Below are 22,229 nucleotides of genomic sequence, written 5' to 3'. Positions count from 1 at the left end.
CCAAGTTACAAATGTATTAACGTTCTTAAGTTTAGACAGGACATATATTTAGGCCCAAGCTGTTCTATAGAAACACAAGTCCTCTGAAAAGGTCTACAGATAGGTTGTAGGTTGTAGGCACCCTACATCTGTGTTCACAGTCAACTAGTCAATGGGGGACCAAATGCCGCTTATTGCTGGATACCATTAAGCAAGCAGTTGCAGCGGAATTGATGCAGAGCGATTCTGCATCAAACAAACATGTCATTGAGACCCCCATGGATTGTTTACTTCCTCTCTCATGTTTGAAGCACTGCAGTGCAATAAATTGAAAGGTCTGTTCAAAACGTTTCTATTTCTATGTCTATACGGCTCTATTCCTCACCGATACAGGCAGTCTGGTGCTGGGCAAAGCCAGGGGGACACTTGCAGGTGAACCCTCCGATAGTGTTGACACAAAGGAACTGGCAGTTGTGTTGCTTGGTGGAGCACTCATCCAGGTCTGTGGAGAGGACATTAGAAGCATGATAAATCATAACCACACGCAGGCATAAAACCAGAACCACATACACTGTAAGGAATACAATTAGCTAGGCTTAATAACTACAGCAGTTGATACAAATAACAATTACAATAATATAGCTGCAAGCAGCAATTAGCGGTTTCGAGAATAATGGCAGACTGGCAGACTGTGACAAGAGTGGCAGACTGGCAGACTTTGACAGAGTGGCAGACTGGCAGACTGGCAGACTTTGACAGAGTGGCAGACTGGCAGACTGTGACAGAGTGGCAGACTGGCAGACTGGCAGACTGTGACAGACTGTGGCAGACTGGCAGACTGGCAGACAGACAGACTGTGGCAGACTGGCAGACAGACAGACAGACAGTGACAGAGTGGCAGACTGGCAGACTGTGACAGACTGGCAGACTGGCAGACTGTGACAGAGTGGCAGACAGACAAACAGACAGACTGTGACAGAGTGGCAGAGTGGCAGACTGGCAGACAGACAGACAGTGACAGAGTGGCAGACTGGCAGACTGGCAGACAGACAGACTGTGGCAGACTGGCAGACAGACAGACAGTGACAGAGTGGCAGACTGGCAGACAGACAGACAGACTGTGACAGAGTGGCAGACTGGCAGACAGACAGACAGACAGTGACAGAGTGGCAGACTGGCAGACAGACAGACAGTGACAGAGTGGCAGACAGGCAGACAGACAGACTGTGACAGAGTGACAGAGTGACAGAGTGGCAGACTGGCAGACAGACAGACAGACAGACAGACAGACAGTGACAGAGTGGCAGACTGGCAGACAGACAGACAGACAGTGACAGAGTGGCAGACAGGCAGACAGACAGACTGTGACAGAGTGAGAGAGAGAGAGAGAGAGAGAGAGAGAGAGAGAGAGAGAGAGAGAGAGAGAGAGAGAGAGAGAGAGAGAGAGCAAAGTGCACATGTCTGAATTAACAGGGTCATGTTTTGCATAATGCAATTTAAATGTAAACTGTGACAAGTGGGGTTTGAGCCGTGGACCTTTGGCACATGAGACTAACACTGTATTGATCAAGCTATTCAATCCACAGCCTTGGTCAGTGAGAAGGGAGAATCCAACAAAACAAAACAAAACAAAAGAGGGAATGAAGTACATCATACATTGAAAACAACTACTCTCAATAAGCGTTTCATTTAACAATTGCATGTTTATTCATTGATACAGTCATGTTGTGTGTAATGCAATTGAGTTGAGGTCTGCATGAGGTGAGATTTGAACCGGCGACGCTCTGGTATCAAGGCAGATGATTAAGCCATTGGGCCAACAGACCCGAACTGATGAAAAGGGAGTTCACACACATGACACACTTTCACGCAAATTGCTCAGAAATACTGGATTTAAATGTTTTTCAAACTGCTCAAAATTGCAGACAATCTAAGGGCGGAGTTTACTGGTTAACAATTGCACATGCATTCATTGATACAGTCATGTTGTGTGCAATGCAATTATAATGAATTCTACATGACGTGGGATTCGAACCAGGAACCCTGTGGTTTCAAGGCAGATGATTAAGCCATTGGGCCAACAGACCTGTACTAGTGAAAAGGGAGTTCACACACATGACACACTTTCACGCAAATTGCTCAGAAATCCTTGGTTTAAATGTTTTTCAAACTGCTCAATATATTTCGGAATGGAAACTAGTGGAAAATAGTCGATCTACAAGCTCACAACGCGTTGCTATCTAAAAAGGTGTGAGATTGTAGATCGGCTATTTTCACAAGAAAGTATGTCATACATAAAAAAAAACTACTCTCAAAAGCATTTCGTGTTATTGTCTAAACATTGCACTTGTCTGAATTAACAGGGTCATGTTTTGTACAATGCAATTTAAATGTGAACTGTAATAAGTGGGATTCGAACCAGGGACCTTCGGCACATGAGACTCACACTATACTGGTGGAGCTATCCAATACACAGCCTTAGACAGTGAAAAGGGAGAATCCAACAAAACGAAACAAAAGCGCGAATGAAGTACGTCATACATTAAAAATAACTACTTTCAAGTATGCATTTCTCGTCATCTTTAACAATTGCACATGTATTCATTGATATAGTCATGTTGTGTGCAATGCAATTATAATTAAGTCTACCTGAGGTGGGATTCGAACCGGCTACCCTATGGTTTCAAGGCAGATGATTAAGCGATCAAGCTATTGAACCAACACACCTGAACCTGTGAAAAAGGGCCTCAAACATGTATTTGACACAGTTTCATGCAAATTGCTCAGAAATCCTGGATTTAAATGTTTTTCAAACTGCTCAAAATTGCAGACAATCTAAGGGCAGAGCTTACTGGTCAAAGTGATACATGTGTTCCTCATGAGTCAAGGCACATGTGTAAGCAGGTTTAACGGCTGTCGGCCAAACGAGGCATGACTTTTGCCTGTTTAAAGTTTGCATTTTCAAAAAATTGCTATAGCGCCCCCCTTTGACCAATTGGAGTAAGATTGGTTTCAGTGATACTTGGAAGGACCCTCTACAATATTGCAAAGTGTCAAACAAATGTGAGTCTGCATGTATGTGTTAGGGGCAGATGAATAATTTAAAAAAAGCTGCAATTTTCATTGGCTTATAAAAGCTTAACGTTTTCACTTATGGAAAATCCGCTTGGTTACGTCTGTCGGCATTGGTCCAAAGTTCATGTGTATACAGTTTCGTACAGATTGCTCATAAATCCCAGGAGGAGTAGGCTTTTTACTGCTTTTTACTGCTTTTCATAGAATTCGAAATGGTGGGAGATCTAAAGGTCAGAGGTCAAAAGTCAAACAGTGAAAGTTGTTAGGCATGAGGAGACGCATGTGTGTATCGAAGTTTCATGGCTGTAGGTCGAACAGGGCATGAGCTGTACCTGTTCAAAGTTGGCATTTTCAATTGAGTGCTACAGCGCCACCCTTTGGCCAATGGTTGTGAGTTTCGGGTTTTCGCCGTTTGGCATAGCCCTCTACCATATTGCCGAATTTCATAAGAAGTGACCAGGCGGTTAGGCCAGAACTGGCAAAACCGGCGGAAGAATAATGAACTCTTACAGATGTAATAGGGTTCGAAGCCTGATAGGCTCTCGAAACCTAATAACCAAATACAGTATAGGGATTTCACAAAACCAAGACCAGAGAATATCTCTACATATCTCTATATACATAAAACACATTACAAGTTATCCTTGTAACTCTAACGGGTCCACTGGGTTACATTTGTACACTCAAGAGTTAGATTAACACTGAGAATTTTACTGTGAGGTATAGACCCTGGCCCAAGCTGATCCACATACCTTTGCAGGTCTTTCCATCAGGCTGTAGGGTGTAGCCTCTGGGGCAGGAGCAGAGGTAGCTGCCCTCTGTGTTCTTACACAGGAAATTACAGGGCTTGGGAGACTGAGCACACTCATCCATGTCTGGAATACACAGAAAGAAAAAAAAATATGAGTGATACAGTGAGGTATGTTTCATGATTCATCTATACTATTATTTATCTATATACTATAATTCCTGAAATCTGTGTGTGTGTGTGTGTCACACTGTCCCAGGCGTAACTTGGAAAATGTCGGACTGAACGGTCTCAAATTTGGGTGTGTCTCATATGACCACAAAGTGTGCAGTGCCGAATGGAAATTCGGACGGACCAACGGTTTCCGAGAACCAAAAAACATGAATATCTGTCGCAAACAGATACAGAACGCAAACATTCTCTGTGGGTTCAGACATTGTATGCATCAGCTTCACTGATTGGCCAACCCAAACCGTCGGCTTGACGGATTGGTGGAGCGTAATGTTACATTATGCAGCTTAGCCTGATTGGCCAACCTGACCCGTTGGCTTAACTGATTGGCCAAGCTTCGCTTAACGTTTGTGCCGCATAACCAATATGCAGAGAATGCGATGGAACAGAAAACAGGCAAACGCCATAATATGGAAGTATGTGATGATGATGAAATTAGATGATGAAATTTGCCCACAAGCCTATTTTCAGTGAACAGATTTGGTGTTGGGGGAAAAAGGCGCAGACCTAGCATAGAGGCCTTGGGTGCTCCGGTCAATGAAGTATATAGGGTTTAAGTAGTTAACAGAAGTGAAATAACATACCAACACAGGAGGTTCCAGTGTAGTCAGTTTTGTATCCCACATTACAATGACAGCGGAAGGACCCAATAGTGTTGATACATTGACCGTTCTTGCAAAGGTCTGGCATCACCTGGCACTCGTTGATATCTGCAAGAACAAAGATTCAGAACGGTCAGACTCTCATGATGCCAAAAATATAATTCACCAAAGAGCTTTTAGACTAATTAAGCCCCTTTTACAACAGTGAGTCAGCATGATAAAAAAGAGCTCTTTCTCCACTTAACTCTGCCCTTACGACCATGATAGCATATTCAATTAATGAAGTGTATAAACTCTGGGTTATAGTGTCCATTTCTGCTCTGAACCATGCAAACAAAATGTAATTTATCTCTGGCTGACATAAGAGCACCATGGGACTTCCAATCTAGATGTTGCTTGTTACAGTACATCATTACGTACATTACAGTCTATTATTATTACTACATTTTATCACCCTTACTAGACCTCCCATAGTGATACTATCCTATTATACTGTAACATAACCTTCAAATTCACAAGTACAAACACAATTTGCATGTACTGTAATTGTGTACATCTATACTATAACATACATCCTACTGTGATTCTCACCTCTGCCGTCGGTGGTGTACCCAGGTCCTAGCGGGCACATCCTCTTGTACTGTACAGTGCCAGGCAGTGGGCAGAGCTCACACTGCGGCCCCCAGCCACGGCCTGTGTTACAGCAGCACTCCGACTTGGTGACGCTGTTTCTGTTGGTAGAGGACTGCTGGCACATGGTCTGCAGGACCTCAATGTAACAGAAGCCCTGACGGTTGTCTGGAAAGGGGTGAGGTGAGGAAAGAGGAGGAGTGTTCATATGAGAGTAGAAGAAGGTGGTAAGGATTGAGGGTGGAAGAGAAAGAGAGAATAATCAATTAACATACTGTAAATGTCAAGGGAGAATCTGCAGTGCAGCATGTATGTAATTTGTTATCACTTTAACACCATGTTGTTTCATGCATGTGCTTCTGTGTACTGTTATGTGTGTGTGTGTGTTTGAGTGCACTGCGTGCGTACCGTACCTATACACTCAGTTCCAGTAGAGCTGGATTCGAAGCCATCATTACATTCACAGCGGTAGCTGCCCACTGTGTTGACACAGCGGCCGTTCTTACAGATGCCTGGTTTGGCACGGCACTCATTCAGGTCTGCCAAAGGAAGGGAAGGAGGGACAGGGGAATGAATGACAAAGTCAGAGGACAGAACAACAGAATATATTGTATGACCCGTGAGGGTACTGTTTTGTTCAACCTTTTTTTAAAGGCCCAATACCAGATTTTCCTTTTAAACATAATTATAATTTCGCTAATGCTATAATGTATAATGTTAATGCTATACTGCTATTTTAACCTGCGAATTTTGGTGGTGGGGCTACCCATGTTTTATTATTGTACATAACAGAACAACAACAGGACAGCTAGGGCAGAGGGAGGGCATTCGATAACCTGGTCTCGAACTGGAGACGTTGCAATTATATGGTCAGCTCTCTAGCCATTCCACTATGGAAACATCCCAAATATATAACTGGTATATTTTGGTCGAATCAACACCCCCCCCCCCCCCCCCACATACAGTATGAGTGTCTCAGCTATGGGGAACCTCTTGGTCTGCTTGGAATGGTTTCACTCACCCATACATCCCTCTCCGTCAGGCCGGCGCTGCATGCCAGGAGGACAGATGCACATGAAGGTACCAATCAGGTTCTTACAGGTCATACCCTTGGATTCACAGTCATCCAGCCCCTCTGAACACTCATCCTGGTCTGAATAGAGATAGAGAGAGAGGTGCATAAATAGCAGCAATTAACTAAACTTTAGTTAATGTCATCTCAATGACAATAACGAGACAAATTCCTGTGGAGACAGCAGAGTGAGAGAGAGAGAGAGAGAGAGAGCGCGAGAGAGAGAGGTGAGGGAAAGAGAGAAAAAGAGAACAGCCTAATAAAGAGAGAGAGACCCATAAGCAGAGAGTGACATTAAGCTAAATGTTATTCCTGTGGAGAGACCATCTGGCATCCGCTCACCTCTGCACATACGATGATCGTCTCGCAGCACATAACCCGAGGGACACATGCACTCATAAGAGCCAAAGGTGTTGACACAACGGAACGCACACAGCAGGGGGTTCTGGGAGCACTCATTGATGTCTACAGAGAGAGAGGGAGTAAGGGAGGGAGAGGACACAGGTTAGATTTGACATATCGCTTAGTGGTGCATAAAATTAATTGTGTCTGCGTAAGACTGACCTTCGCATGTCATCATGGACCCGGGTTCGAAGCCCTCATGACAGGAACACTCAAAGCCTCCCACTACATTGCTGCAGGTTCCATTTCCACATGGGTTCCCTATGGAGCACTCATCAGTATCTAGGGAGAGACAGTCAGAAGGAAATTAAACTATGATTTTGGGGTTCTTGCCATCTCTCTGAGGCTGTTGGTAGCCTGTAAAGAGATTATTTTCCTGATCAATTAATCTCACGATTATTTTTGTGATTATTCAATTATTCCATGTACTTAATTTAGACCATAGAATAATGGTAAAATAAAGTACAAAATAATGGTAAATCACACACTATTTGAACCCAAAAAGACTTATAATTGCTTAATATGTAAACTGTCAAAATCATATTTTATAATATTGAAGAAAGTTGTAAATAGAACATTTTAAAAAACCTTTACATGAGAAATCACAAAATCTATTTTTTTTAAACTAATATCAATTACTGAAAACATTCATTTCATCCCTACTATGGAGAAAAAGTAAAAACAAGGTATTCAGGAGAAGCCAAGCATACCAACACAGTTGACTCCAGTGTAGTCCAGATTGTATCCAAAAGGACACTCGCAGCGGAATGAGCCATCCGTGTTGATACAGATTCCGTTCTGGCAGACGCCTGGGTTGTCCAGACATTCATTCATATCTACAGACACAGAGAAGGTAAGAGCTGTGAGTGACTAACTCTATCCAGAGATCAACATTATCTGCAACATTTACCCATCCACTGGATCTGTTGAAAATATCAGTTTCACTGAACTGGCAAGATGATGGGATGGAGGAAGTTCCTGTTGGTTCTCTTACCTTCACGGGCATCACCTGTTCCAGGCAGGGCTCCATGGCCATAGGGACACAAAGTGATAAAGGCAGCTAGATGGAGAAACCACACACAAAGCCACAAGTTAGACCAAGACTCACTAACAAGAAATTCTGTCTAGTCTAGAAAGTTTGGCTGTGCTAGTTGGCCATTGTCACTTGTCTACACCTGTATGTTGTTTATTTGTAGACAACATATCTAGCATATTTTTTATGCTAGGTGCGTTACACAGGTAGCACTGCAATTCTTTGACCACTTACCTTGTTTGAAAAATGTTTGTGGCACTTACGCCAACCGTGAAAATAATGCCCTGTGGATAAGAGCGTATACTAAATGACTAAATTGTATGTGTGTGTGTGACTGTGAAACACTCACCCTCAGTGTCTCGTGGACACAGCTCACAGGGGAGTCCCCAGCCCTCGGTGCCCATCTTGCTACAGCAGCAAGCTGCTTTAGTGGTGTTGAAGGCTTTGGGAACAGAGCACTTCCCAGCCTCAAACTTAGTAAAGCAGAAGCTCGTTCTGGTGTCTGCAAGGGCACAGATAGGGTAAAATGAGGATATTATTTTCGTTCCGTTTGGAATTTAAGACAAAAAGGCAATATTTTAAATATTCATCATTGGTGTATGTTACAAGAAAGTCATATTAAATATCTCATGGAGTTCTGGAAGACACATTGCATGCAGCGGCTCAGAAACACTATTTCTGCTGCCGACTGTTAACTGTACACAAACTTAATGGTTTGCACCGGTTGCTCTTACCGTAGCACCGACGTCTGCTGTCAGAGAGCACCCAACCGGGTGGGCAGATGCACTCGAAGCTGCCAGGGGTGTTGGTACACGTGCCAAGCAGGCAGATGTTAGTCTCCACTTCACACTCGTTGATATCTGTACAGGGAGGGAGGGTGGAGGTCAGCACCAAGGAGTGAACTGTAATTTACATACAGTATGTGAAGTGTGTGTGCGTGTGTGTGTGTGTTTGTGTGTGTGCGTGCGTGTGACCAGATGGCAAGGTTAGTCATGTCTGAGACACCCTGGTGCTAATGTGTAGGGGTGTATCAGGAGCTGTTTGAACAGGTTCATGAGTCTGTATGGATGACATGAACTCATTCTCTGTAGTGTGTTTTTGCTTGTGAGGGGGGTCAATCATTGTTCTGTTCAACTTTCTCACTTTCCTAATAAGAAACCATGTGTGTGTGTGTGTGTGTGTGTGTGTGTGTGTGTGTGTGTGTGTGTGTGTGTGTGTGTGTGTGTGTGTGTGTGTGTGTGTGTGTGTGTGTGTGTGTGTGTGTGTGTGTGTGTGGGGGGGGGGGGGGGTCCTGCCTACCTATACATTGGTCATTCTGCACCTCGTATCCAGGTGGGCAGATGCAGCGGAAGGAACCATCCAGGTTCTGACAGGTTCCAGGAGAGCAGGTACCGGGCAGACTCACACACTCATTAATATCTGAGAACATGGGAGAATGTGAGAGTTAGCCAAAGAAAGACAAAGAGTGACAATAGAGAACAATGGACAGCAAGATCATGATAATGACAAACAAATGCATACTGTATCTACAAAAGTCCACCAATGAGCACCCGATCACGCCAATAATAATGCATGATGTATGCATGAGTGATGGCTGACTTACCGACACAGTTCTTTCCATCGGGAGTGTTCTCATAGCCGTCGTGGCAGAAACACTGGAAGGAGCCCAGTGCATTGATGCACTGTCCGTTCCTGCACACCTGGCCCTGCAGAGCACTGCACTCATCTATGTCTGGATAGAGGGAATCAGCACAACCAGGGAGTCAGGAGTCTCAAACATAGTCAAAATATACAACAATGAGATTTTCATAATTCATCAAAATGTTGGTTAAAAAGCATTGCTGTGATGACAACAGAACAGTCAGTTATGAATTGGTCTAACACCTGTGCCTACTAATGATTCATCTATGTCCCTAATTGAGAGACCTTGATTAACTGCTCATCCATGCAAGTAGAATCCTATTTCCTATATAAAGTCCTATATTGTATGTTATTATGGCAATATATATATTATTATCATGGTACAGTGGGTAGAGTGGCCGGCTGAGAATCGGAAGGTCTGCGATTCGATCCTCGGCTCGGCTCGTCCAGTCTACGTGTCCGAACTGTCCCTGAGCAAGACACTTAAACCCGGTCCTTAAGCTCCCTCCGTGGGCTAATCAGAGCCATCTGAGCAGCCGTCTTCTGGGTGAAAAAGTTAAAGCAATTTCCCCTCCCCTGGGGACGGGAAAATACACCTTTTCCCTTATAATACAGCTAAAAGTCAGAGATACATACCCATGCAGTCATTGTTGTGTGTGAGTTCAAAACCAGGGAAGCACAGACAATTGTAAGATCCCACGGTGTTCTTACAGGTGCCGTTACCACAGGGCTGTCTGTCACACTCGTCAATGTCTAGAATATACACACAGAATAATATTGTAGTGGTTAGAATTAAATATGATGGAGAGATAATGAAAAAAACACCTTGTACTTCTGCTTATGTGGACATAAATAAATATTTCAAATGTGTGTGTGCGCGCGCGTGCATTGTTTTAGACTCACCCATGCACATGGTCTGATCAGCAGTGGCCTTGAAGCCATTGTGACAGAGACAGCGGTAGCTGCCCTGGGTGTCGATACATTCTCCATGGCTACAGACGTTAGGAATCTCCTGGCACTCATTACGGTCTATGAGGGAAAAAGGGAACAATATCAGAACAATAGCAAGAACAAAACTAATAATTATATAAGTTAACTATAAGCTGCTATGTGAATGTAGTTCTGTACATAGGGCTAGCCTCTGTGTGAGTACATTTGATGAGTAATTAGTGCAAAGTGCAATAATTAAATTATTTATTCATTCAAGCACATTGTGGAATGTATGCTACTACCCTATGTGTACACTATACAACGTGCATATGTAATGTGCAATAATTCATATTTATTATCTACTTACACCTATAGTACAACAAATACAGTACCTACAGTACAGTACTATCTAGGATCTACAGTCTATAGTAGTATTTCTTTATCATTTGAGTAAATAGTTGTAAATAATTGTATGTTTCCATATTGCTGTTATTTAGTGTAATGCATCAAACTCACTGAGACAAATTCCTTGTATGTTCAAACATACCTAGCAGTAAAAATAATTTCTGCACAATAAAATCCTGACAATTCTGTTAATGTAACTCTGAAAGCGTAAATGGACACATAAATGAGCACTCAGGATTTTACTGTGCATTTACAATCACCCATAAACTAATATTAAGTTCATTCAGTTGAAGGGAAAGTCTAGCATAAAAACAGGAAACCAGTATAAAGTAACACTTTGCTCTGTTCAAGTCCCCTTCCTCAACCACAAAGTCGTCATCAATTTTACCTCCACAAGGGTAAATTGAAAGTTCCCCTTACAGCACCAAAACAATAAATATGTCCACCTCCTTATGTTTTGGAAGTGACACATCTCGGATAATAGTCCTGTCATATACACCAGACTTACCCATGCAGGCACCGCTGGGGGACAGTTTGAAGCCAGGCGAGCATTCACAGCGATAGCTGCCTGGAATGTTGATACAGTTGGCGTTGCGCTGGCAGAGGTTGTCGCCACTGTTGCACTCGTCAATATCTGAGTAGGAGGGAAAATGGAGATATCAATCACAGACTCTATAACTGTCTCATCAGAGCAGGCTGGGGTAGCTAATATACTGTAGTGGGCAGCAGGGGAGCAAACAGACTGGCGCCATTTTGGCTCCTGCTCAGTAGAACCGGTCACTGACTGCTACTGTGTGATTGAAGGCCCTGGAAGGCGACTGCAGGCTCCCGTACACAGACAATATACTTGTCTTTACAAGAGGATAACTCATGTGGGAAAGGAGAGCATTAACTCCCCTGAGCGGAGTGATTGTAAAACTGTCTTTCCAGTGAGTGAATGTCTGCATGTGTGTGTGTGTGTGTGTGTGTGTGTGTGTGTGTGTGTGTGTGTGTGTGTGTGTGTGTGTGTGTGTGTGTGTGTGTGTGTGTGTGTGGGTGTGGGTGTGGGTGTGGGTGTGTGTGTGTGTGTGTGTGTGTGTGTGTGTGTGTGTGTGCGCGGGTGTGTGTGTGAATGAATGTATGTGTGTGTGCATGCGTGTGCAAATTGCACTAAAGTTGAAGTGTATGAGAAAAGTATGTCCATATAATGTTTGAAGCAGGGTCCGGAGATGGTTTAATAGTTTAAATAGTTTAAATGCAAATAAGTTCACCCAGAAATGGATGAAGTGAAGTTATTTGCACTGTTCTTAACGGTGAGTGTACAAAAATATGGAAAATTACAGAACTCGATAAAATGATGGCTTTCTGCCATGCTAGAGAGACATACAGCGAGAGTGAGAGAAAGGAAGGGATTCGAGAGAGATGTCCATGAGAGCAGCTCGAAGATACAGTAGTAATATGTATATTATACATATTGAGTGTCTTACCCTCGCAGATGAGCAGAATGTTGTTGTAGCTGAAACCCATTGGACACTCACAGCGGAAACTTCCAATCTGATTGATGCACACTCCGTTGGCACAAATACCTGGGATCTCTCTGCACTCGTCAATATCTGCAGGGTCACACATATGAAGAGTGCAGTTCTGAGCATAGTTCTCTTTCAACTTTTTTTTTCTCTCTCACTCTCTCACTACTACTCTCACTATGGGCATGACATTATATAGGCGAAAATATTCAAGATTTTAAAATAAATAAATGTCAAAAATAGCCGAACTACATCTACGTAAGCTTCTAGATCGGCAATTTAGCTTTATAGCCTGGTACCTCAAAACATTACTCACAACTAGTTATTTGGAGTGCGGATTTTATTTTTCTTACATGAAAACATAAACACAAGTTGTAATAAGCCAAATAAGCCTGGACATACATATCATGCCAAATGCTTGTAGGATCTGATTGTAAACTTTGATGATCTTACCTATAGGTTTGCCAGTGTGTATGTCAATGATGAAGCCAGGAGCCTGGTTACCACATAGCTCCTGGTAGTCAGCTACGGTGGGCAGAGAGGAGAGTCAAAACATGGAATGAAAACATTAAATTACTTTATTACTGTGTTGGTACTATCACTCTGCTATAAATCCCCACTCTTTTTTAGTGTTGTCAGGGGTTTTCAAACCTTTTCATGTCACAGCCCCCCAATTCCACTTTCATTTGACAATGGATCCCCACTGCAACTGATTCAGTCCTAGGGACCCTGATATGAAAGATGTTTGCTATGTTTTGTTCTAAATGGACTAATTATCGTAATTGTACATATACATAGAGGTGATAGTGAAACATATTGTTCGATCAGTCACTCATACATTTTTGTACTGTAATAATTTCAATAGAATTGAATCATAATTAAACTACATTTAGTTCGGGAACACGAGGAGCACCCTCCCTCAATAACCGTTGGTTGTGTGACTGTGTTAGCCAGTGTGTGTGTGTGTGTGTGTGTGTGTGTGTGTGTGTGTGTGTGTGTGTGACTGTGTGTGTGCGTGTGTGTGTGTGTGTATTACTCACAGGTAGCAGGCGTGGGGCAGTTCTCACAAGGTTTATTCCAGGCTTTGCCCACATTGTAGGCACAGCAGCACATCTTCTTGGTCATGTTGAATGACAGCTCGTTCTCACACGTGTCATTGAAGTTACGGTAACACACGCTCTTCCTCATGTCTGTCACACAAAGGGACACGAGAGAGAATCAAAACCCAACAAACAGGTGATGAGCAGATTTTATTCATTTATGTATTTATGCATTTATGTATGTACAGTATGTATGTATGAATAAATACAGTATATCATCTTTGTCACCAGAAACCTCTTTGCGTTTTTTCGTAAATTAACGCCCTACTTGATCATACTACAGCGCCACACAAAAGCATCGAAAGTAGCAGATCTACAAGCTCGAAAAACGGCGCAAAGCGCCGTGTTTCGAGCTTGTAGATCTGCTACTTTTGCTATTTTTTTATTTGAATCCTGAAAAGAAAGAGTTTTGGACATATGAGGTTTCCACCCGACAGAGACAATATGTATGTATGTATGTGTTTATGTATGTATTGCCTTGTTCAGAGCAATACTGAGGCCTTAGAAAGGTCACTTACCCATGCAGTTGTTTCCTCCATTGCCCTGCATGTATTCAGGGGGACAGACGCAGGTGTAGTTGCCCAGTGTGTTATAGCAGGTACCAGGGCCACAGATTCCAATGTGGGTCGTGCACTCATCAATATCTACACAGGAAAATTGAAATATGTGGCATGATGAAAGATGACCAAAAGGGTGATGGCTAGTTTGGCACACAGCCAACACACACAAAGAATTTTAACGATTCCATGAAATAAACGCTTGTATATCCCCCTCTTCAGTTCTTACCCTCGCAGATACGCGTTTCTTCATTGAGGTAGTAGCCTGATGGACACTCGCATTGGAAGCTGCCAAAGGTGTTAACACAGTCACCGCCCTGGCACAGGCCTGGCAGCTCCTGGCACTCATCGATATCTGGGGCACATAGACAGCATTGCTCAGATAATGTCAGCAGTAAGTATTGATTTGATAGCTAGTAGAAGCATACTGTAGATAGATATATACAAAGATTGTGTTTCTAATATACTGCCGTGGAGAGTGAAACTAATGTGCTACCATTTTGCGGGCATGCAGGCTGACCGCAAATTGCCATTGTGCAATCAATTAACCGACAGTGAGGATGGATAGTTTACCTTCCAGGATAACAGTTATAGGGTTGGGCCTGAATCCCTCTCCTCCAGGGCACAACGTCTTGTACTCCGCTGCAAACAACACAGAAATGGCTAGTCAGTGAATGTGACTTTAAACACGAATTTCAGTGTGGAGAAGAAACTGTCATGTTTCATCAAAGTAAAACTATATGGCGGAATACCTCAGTCATTCAATCAACCAATCAATTAACTATGGCACAGTACATACTGGAGTTGGGGGCGGGGCACAGTTCACAGGGGTTTCCCCAGGCTCCACCCAGGGAGCAGCAACAGGAAGCTCTGGTCACACCCACTCCGATCTCTGCACTGCAGGAGATTCCTCCATCTCCACGTGCCAGTGTATCAAGGAAACAGTTGCCAACACGGGTATCTGAGAAGGAGAGAGAAAAGGAGTTACATACTGAACAGCATCAATACACAAGCTTTCTCCTTTCACCAGGCAGGACTGGGCAAGGGAGTGTTTAATAAAAATGAACGGCATTTTATGCTTCTCATATTTCTTTGTGACTGAAACCTATTTTCCAAAGGGTTTGCCTCATTTCACCCTTGCCTTAGATTTATGACACCGAGTTTTCGGATCTACTCACCCACACAGCCCACTCTAGTGGGGTTGAGCTCAAAGTCACCCGGGCACTGGCACACATAGCTCCCTGGGGTGTTCATACACAGCCCGTTAATGCAGTTCACTGGGTCTGCACACTCGTTGATGTCTGCAACACATAATGACACACGGCAATTTAACAACGCACATTAACTAGACTTAATGAGTTCATATTCTAGGGTTGCAGAGAAAGGAACAAATGTGACATAATATAAGCTATAACATCCATTATTTACAGTACTGTACATGAATGATCTTGTTTATCCCACATGAATGCTGAGTGTGCACTGTGCACACTTGAAGGTGATATGTAGAGAGGTTAAACTAAAGGCTAATGTAGATACATAATGATTACCAGGTACTTATGTATAAATGTAATGGTTGACATTTTGCTATGTAAATACATCATAACTGGCACAGTGGCACTAAATGACTTACCTAAACACAATAACAAGCTGGTTCATGTTGGGAAATATTTCCTTCTGAATTACTACAATGACAGTTAAACAACTACATAGCTCACCTAATCCAGTCAGAGCTTCTGTTGCTTCTGTTGCTTTGTTTATTTCTCTGCTATTCAACATTTATTATTAACTAGTTGAAAGCTACGCTACTAACTCTGAAACATTTTAGCACTGTTCAAAGTATGAATGTTTTCTATAAATATGATAGTAAGTTACTGTATAACCCTTTTTATTCTAGTATATTTCTCTACTCAAACTACTCCAATTGATGTACAGTTTTAGAAGTGATATACTAACCAGTACAGTTTCCTCCACTTCGGTCCAGTTCGTAACCGTCATCACACACACAGCGGAACATTCCTGGAAGGTTCTGGCACGTTCCAAACACGCAGATGTTTTGGAAGTTACACTCGTCAATGTCTACAGTAAAGGAGACAGTTAGCGAGAACATTAGTTACACCACTTTGATGGAAATGAGAGGAAAGAGCAAAGAATAAGCAATGGTGGGCACAAAGGTAGATTCTACAAAGCAATATTTAACTGTGTATGGAACCGTAAGTCTGAATTATACATAGTTGCAGACCGAAAATTGCAGATTTAAAAGCTCACAATGTGACACGTCATCGAAATTTCAGGATTTTGTTCTGCAAGATTACGGCAGATGTATACTAAGTCGTACGATACTGTCCCACGCCAAAAATAGCAGATCTAAAAGCTCACAACATGGATGTGATGTGTTGTGAGCTGCAGATTTTCTGAGAATAAATTAGGCATTATTGTGAAATGGTATACGTTTGCCAATTACATACAGTATACAGTACAGTACACTACCTGTGTGGGCACTATACAATTTAAGACTGTCAATACAATGCATCCCGTAGCTTATATTTTATTCTGGAAAAATTATAGGTATCTGGAGAATACAGATTGCATCAGACAATGATCCAGAACCAAGATGGTGTCTGGTGGTCTTTTTCTAAGTGCCAATATGACTTCTTGTGTTTACTGTACCTTGGCAGGCCTTGCTGTCTTCTGTAGGAGTGAAGCCCATCTCACACTCACAGCGGTAGCCCCCCGGAGCATTCAGACAATGGCCATTCTCACACAGATTCACATTGTCCGCACACTCATCCATATCTGAAATGCAATGTACAGCGAGTTCATTCAGTGCATTTGATAAGAGATCTATGAATGAAGCTGTAAAATTGTGAACATGAAACCTGTAGTATTAATCAGTGTTTCAACACTGTTTGCGAGTACACGTGTCTCATACCTGAGCAGGAGAAACCGTCTCCATTGAAGCCCTCTTTACAGGTACAGCGATAGGATCCAGGTGTGTTGACACAGTCTGCATTGGGGTTGCAGTTGTGGTCCTCTGCAGAGCATTCATCCTGGTCTACGGAGGGGAAGAGAGACAGAGAGACAGAGAGACAGAGAGACAGAGAGACAGAGAGACAGAGAGACAGAGAGACAGAGAGACAGAGAGACAGAGAGACAAAGAGACAGAGAGACAGACCGAGACAGAGAGAGAAACAGAGACAGAGACAGATAATGTCATAAAAATGACTTCACTTCACATGTGTTGGGTCCCTTTGGTCCCGTTTCTACACACTCTTCAGAGTTGAATTAACACTGAGGATTTTACTGTGTAGGGGTATAGAACTCATCGCAGTATTATACAGTATGGACCTCAGTTACAGTTACAGCAATGACAGCTGTAACGTTGTGGAGATGTAGTGTACTTACCCACACACTTGATGCCATCTCCCACCCAGCCATCTCTGCAGCGACACTTAAAGCTTCCGGGAATGTTGACACAGGCAGCGTGCATGTCACAGTTATGAGCCCCAATCTCACATTCATCAATATCTGAGGAGGGAATCAGACAATCACTAGATGAATAATTGGAAATGTTGCATGAATGCAATGCATCAGAACCTTTAGCGAACAATGGTAATGATGGTAAAGTCTCAGTCTGTAAAGCCCTTAAAGAGAAAGTTCACCCCTAAAATGACTTTTTTTCTGTCGATTAGTCACCCCATGGAGGCTTGAATTCATGGATATCTTTTTGTTTTTGTGGCATTCCTAAGCCAATAATTTGATGACCGGCAGCGGTTCCGGTAGGAGACACAAATAGTCTCCTTTGTGTCTCCTACTAGAACCGCTGCCTACCGGTCCGCTGGTCACTATCCCTTTAAGTGAGATGTTGATATAAAAGTAGCATGAGGAAAATAAAACAGATAAAACTTGACTTTTAAATTAATTATTGTGTGTGTAGACTGTAGACTAGAGTATGTAGAGGCAGCCTGCGTGTACACAGTCACACACAATTGTACATATCCCCCTCCCCACCACTTACCTAACTATACCTCAATATTTGAACACATCATACCAAGCACACTGGCACATGCATATCAAGACTGCACACACAAAATGTGCATAAATGTGCATACTGACATACATGTAAACAGATATGTATACAGTACACACATACAGCACAGTGCGCACATACTGTACATATGGATAATATTTAGAAAAAGGAAACATCAGCTTCAAGCACCTCAATGTGTGCTATGATTAATTTACATACTTTGTAATTTTTCTTACTATTCTTTACTATTTCTTGTTATTGTAATTATTGCTGCTGCAATGGTGTGGAACCAAAGAATGTTACTCTTGTGTGCTTGCATATAAGATGTAACAATAACAATGTTGAATATTGAATCTAAATGTACCGCGATGCTCTTAAAGGTTTGTTAAGAGTCAAGAGGTTTAATGATCCTTAACATAATATAGCTATAATGAAATAAGAGAATTGTGAACATTCTTTTGTTTCAAATCACCAACGGAGCAGTAAGCCATTCATAACAGTGGCGTACATACGTTACTTCATGTACTTCAGTTTTTCTCTGTTTAAGAGTTTTCCATAAATAAACAATCATCAGAACCTGTACCGTATGCATGGATGAACCCTCTCCCTCAGAAGTTGGCAGACATATGGGCACACTATGGCCCAGACCTCTCAATCACAAATCTGCCCTTGGTGTTTCAGGTGTGTGTGTGTGTGTGTGTGTGTGTGTGTGTGTGTGTGTGTGTGTGTGTGTGTGTGTGTGTGTGTGTGTGTGTGTGTGTGTGTGTGTGTGTGTGTGTGTGTGTGTGTGTGTGTGTGTGTGTGTGTGTGTGTGTGTGTGTGTGTGTGCTTGCAAGCGTGTGTGTGCGCATTGTACCTGTACAGCCCGTGGAGCCCTTCTTGACAAAGTATCCCAGCTGACAGTGGCAGATGAAGGAGCCCTTGGTGTTCTCGCAGTCACCGTGGAGACAGATGTTTGGGTTCAAGTCACACTCATTCACATCTGATGGGACAGACACAGACATTATGTGATTGTTCTTGGCCTTGGAGAATGGACTAACAGGGAACAATTCTGACGGAGCAAGTCATTGCTCAAGTTATTATATATCATCGCTGTCGGGTGAAAACCTTGTATGTCCATTTCAGGAAATGGAAGAAAAGAACCTGTGTTCCAATGGGTCCAATGTAGTTATTATTTAGTTACAATACTGTTAATACTTTTCATTGGTTCAATATTTATAAAACCCACAGACAGACTTGTAGATAGTCTATTTTTGCTACTTTTCTGTGACACTGTAGTATGACGAAGTTGGGCATTCATATACAAAAGATTTATATGGAGATACAAGGTTTCTGCCCGACAGCGACAATATGACAGAGAAACAAATGAAAAGTAAAAAAATGCGATCAACAAAGACATCTAGCTCTGTGTGACTCCTGGGTAATAAAGCATGTATGTTCTCTCACCAATACAGGTCCTCATGTCCATGGAAGCCATGAAGCCATCATAACAGAGACAGCGGTATTCTCCGGGAATGTTGGTGCACTGGCCTCCATCACAGATGTCTGGGCTCTCCTCGCACTCGTCGATATCTGATAAGTAGACGGCAGGGATAGAACTGATTGCACTACATGCTGCCACTTTTTATTCTTGGCTATATATTTATGTCAGATATATTTTTGGGGATAAATTATGTGAATATGCTGTTCATGAACATAAATATTCTCTGTGTTTCATTACCTGCACAGGTCCTGAGGTCAGGCATGAGAGCATAGCCTTCGCTACAGCTGCACTCATAACTGCCGTCTGAGTTGGTACAGTGGGTGTCACAACCTCCGTTCATAATGGTACATTCATCGATATCTGCAATGAGAGGTTACAATTACACGGTTAGGTTAGGCTAAGGTTTATTTGTAATTTTTATGGTTCACATAAAAGTCACATATCCACAGTGATATTATCAGTGCACAATAAAAAAAAACTATTCAAATTTAGCTTAAATGTGGCATCTTTACTCATAGTCACATGGCATACAAGAATTGAGGAGCAAAAGAAAGTATATAGATTAATACATTACTGTAGCACATTAAGTATGTGGGATAGGGGGTGGCTGATTTATTGAATAGATCGATGCACAACAGGTGTGCAGTCACACCCAGCTGAGGCCAGGCGTGAATCAGCCCCCCCCCCATCCCTCAAAGAAATATTTAGAGCACTGGTTCCCAAACCTTTTAGCTTGAGACCCAAAAGATTTCATGTCTTTCATGGGATTTCTAATTTATTATTTTTTAAATAATAATAATTAAAAACAAAATGTAGGAAACAAAAATAAAGGGGAATTTACTCGCGACCCACAAAAATTGGTCAGCGACCCACAAACGGGTACTGATCAACTGTTTGGGAAACAGTGGTTTAAAGTATGCAGTATTCCACTCACCAACACAGCCCTGCCGGTCTGGTGTGGCCTGGTAACCCGTGTCACAGGAGCACTGGTAGTTTCCCACCATGTTGACGCAGTGGCCATTCTTACACAGGTTGTCACTCAGCTGACACTCATTCACATCTGAAAGAACACACAAACCATCAGAAGGTCCATTCAGGAAGTATAATACATTATATCATGTCATGTACTATATAGCTGGTTTGGATAAAGCGGATAACCCAAAAATTGTAATTGTGTCCCCTTTAATTGTTGTTCAGGTATTTGCCAAGTACATTTGCACATGCAGTACCTGGAATTTGTCCTCTGCATGTGCCCATCCTAACTATAAGGAGCAGTGGTCACTATCAATTCATTTTATTTCACTCTTTTACTTTTACTCAAGGACACTTCAGCACTAAGCCTGGAGGGGGATCGAACCGGGGACCTTCCGATTCCCAGACGTTCGATCTACCTCCTGAGCCACATGCCGCCCATATGAGCTAAGAATGATGTATTACACCTTTGTGTGTGTGTGCGTGTGTGCGTGTGCGCGTGTGCGTGTGTGCGTGTGTGTGTGTGTGTGATTTATTTTACTTTTACTAGTGATGTATAACACCCACCTTCACAAACAGAACCATCGGTGCTGAGTGCATGTCCAGGGGGACATTCACACTCGTAACTCCCGTCTGTGTTCAGGCAGGTTCCTCCACGACACAGCAGGGGGTTCCTCTCACACTCATCGATGTCTGCCAGGATAAAGGAAGAGACGGATGGAGGAGAAAATGGCCCAAAGACAAAAGAGGAAGAATAGATGGAGGACAAGTAGAAATGACAGGAAAGGAAAGAAGGGGGGGTACAGTATGGAAACGTTTAGGGGGACCTGTGATTGGACTGTGATTGGACAGCTCTGTATTTTTGTGCACATGGATATAACAGATCCTGCTTATGTGTGTGTGACCGTGTGCATGCGTGAGAGTGTACAGTAAGAGCGTTTGAGTTCCTGTGTGTGTGTGTGTGTGTGTGTGTGTGTGTGTGTGTGTGTGTGTGTGTGTGTGTGTGTGTGTGTGTGTGTGTGTGTGTGTGTGTGTGTGTGTGTGTGTGAAGCTGCATGAGTGTGTGTCCTGCCAACTTACCCATGCAGTTCTTCATCATCATGAAACCGCTCTCATAGCCCTCGAAGCACTCGCACTCAAAGCTTCCAGGTGTGTTGACACAGGTACCGTGTCCACACAGGTCCGGGGAGATGCGACACTCATCAATGTCTGTTAAACACAGAAGACAGGAAACACAATGCATCATTACATCGTTATATCAAAATATGGAAATAGGGGACTTACACTGAATTCAGCATTCAAGCAAGGAATCTAAGGACTGGAAAATTACCACAAACTGTGGTGGGAGTTCTTATACATTTTGTTTTAAAAAATGCTGTCACTCGTGCCGTCTTTTCCCCTCTGTACATCTATACCTGTGCAGTTCCTCTCCTCTGCTGTGAGAGCGAAGCCGTTATAGCAGCGGCACTTGAAGCTGCCGATGGTGTTCCGGCAAGTTCCGTGACTGCACAGACCGTTGAACACCTTACACTCGTTCACATCTAAGAAAAAGAAAACGTACAGTGTTACCAATAAGCTCAAAATATTATACACAGTACAGTGACACACAGCACAAACACACAACCTAGAAAACTTTACACTCTTAGCATCTGGGGAAAACACATTCAACATGAACACAATTCTCTTTTTGAGTAAGATCAGTATTATTTAATATGTTTGAAGCCTACTTACAGTATTGTAAGCTTATTTTAATGACTCAAATATTATCTTAACCTATCTGTATAGTATGTTAAGACAATATAATTCTCAACCAGTGGGACAGCTACTGTTTGACAAC

The 22,229-nt window shown here is 42.7% G+C and overlaps 1 protein-coding gene across 1 annotated transcript in view; it reads right to left on the bottom strand.

The window, feature by feature from the left end:
• The window catches only part of fbn2b (fibrillin 2b), a 91,216-nt gene that overhangs the window by 6,855 nt on the left and 62,132 nt on the right, over nt 1–22,229 (bottom strand). Inside the window, exons 25-60 of the mRNA XM_084066542.1 lie at nt 21,808–21,933; nt 21,473–21,601; nt 20,960–21,085; nt 20,355–20,480; nt 19,658–19,780; nt 19,384–19,509; nt 18,794–18,919; nt 17,313–17,435; nt 16,840–16,962; nt 16,578–16,703; nt 15,864–15,986; nt 15,089–15,211; nt 14,710–14,871; nt 14,484–14,552; nt 14,140–14,265; nt 13,872–13,997; nt 13,294–13,443; nt 12,707–12,778; nt 12,215–12,340; nt 11,257–11,382; nt 10,317–10,442; nt 10,050–10,166; nt 9,376–9,504; nt 9,072–9,191; nt 8,507–8,632; nt 8,122–8,274; nt 7,734–7,799; nt 7,450–7,575; nt 6,902–7,021; nt 6,680–6,802; nt 6,287–6,418; nt 5,679–5,804; nt 5,227–5,433; nt 4,618–4,743; nt 3,807–3,929; nt 365–481 (exon numbers count right to left, since the gene is read on the bottom strand). Coding sequence (XP_083922668.1) covers nt 365–481; nt 3,807–3,929; nt 4,618–4,743; nt 5,227–5,433; nt 5,679–5,804; nt 6,287–6,418; nt 6,680–6,802; nt 6,902–7,021; nt 7,450–7,575; nt 7,734–7,799; nt 8,122–8,274; nt 8,507–8,632; nt 9,072–9,191; nt 9,376–9,504; nt 10,050–10,166; nt 10,317–10,442; nt 11,257–11,382; nt 12,215–12,340; nt 12,707–12,778; nt 13,294–13,443; nt 13,872–13,997; nt 14,140–14,265; nt 14,484–14,552; nt 14,710–14,871; nt 15,089–15,211; nt 15,864–15,986; nt 16,578–16,703; nt 16,840–16,962; nt 17,313–17,435; nt 18,794–18,919; nt 19,384–19,509; nt 19,658–19,780; nt 20,355–20,480; nt 20,960–21,085; nt 21,473–21,601; nt 21,808–21,933 — 4,494 coding nt within the window. The remainder of the gene's footprint in view (nt 1–364; nt 482–3,806; nt 3,930–4,617; nt 4,744–5,226; nt 5,434–5,678; nt 5,805–6,286; nt 6,419–6,679; nt 6,803–6,901; nt 7,022–7,449; nt 7,576–7,733; nt 7,800–8,121; nt 8,275–8,506; nt 8,633–9,071; nt 9,192–9,375; nt 9,505–10,049; nt 10,167–10,316; nt 10,443–11,256; nt 11,383–12,214; nt 12,341–12,706; nt 12,779–13,293; nt 13,444–13,871; nt 13,998–14,139; nt 14,266–14,483; nt 14,553–14,709; nt 14,872–15,088; nt 15,212–15,863; nt 15,987–16,577; nt 16,704–16,839; nt 16,963–17,312; nt 17,436–18,793; nt 18,920–19,383; nt 19,510–19,657; nt 19,781–20,354; nt 20,481–20,959; nt 21,086–21,472; nt 21,602–21,807; nt 21,934–22,229) is intronic.

The sequence above is a fragment of the Gymnoscopelus microlampas genome (genome assembly GCF_963454915.1).
Source record: "Gymnoscopelus microlampas genome assembly, chromosome: 9".
Lineage (NCBI taxonomy): Eukaryota > Metazoa > Chordata > Actinopteri > Myctophiformes > Myctophidae > Gymnoscopelus > Gymnoscopelus microlampas.
Note: the sequence above shows the minus strand (reverse complement) of the source record. Positions and strands in the feature narration are given on the sequence as shown.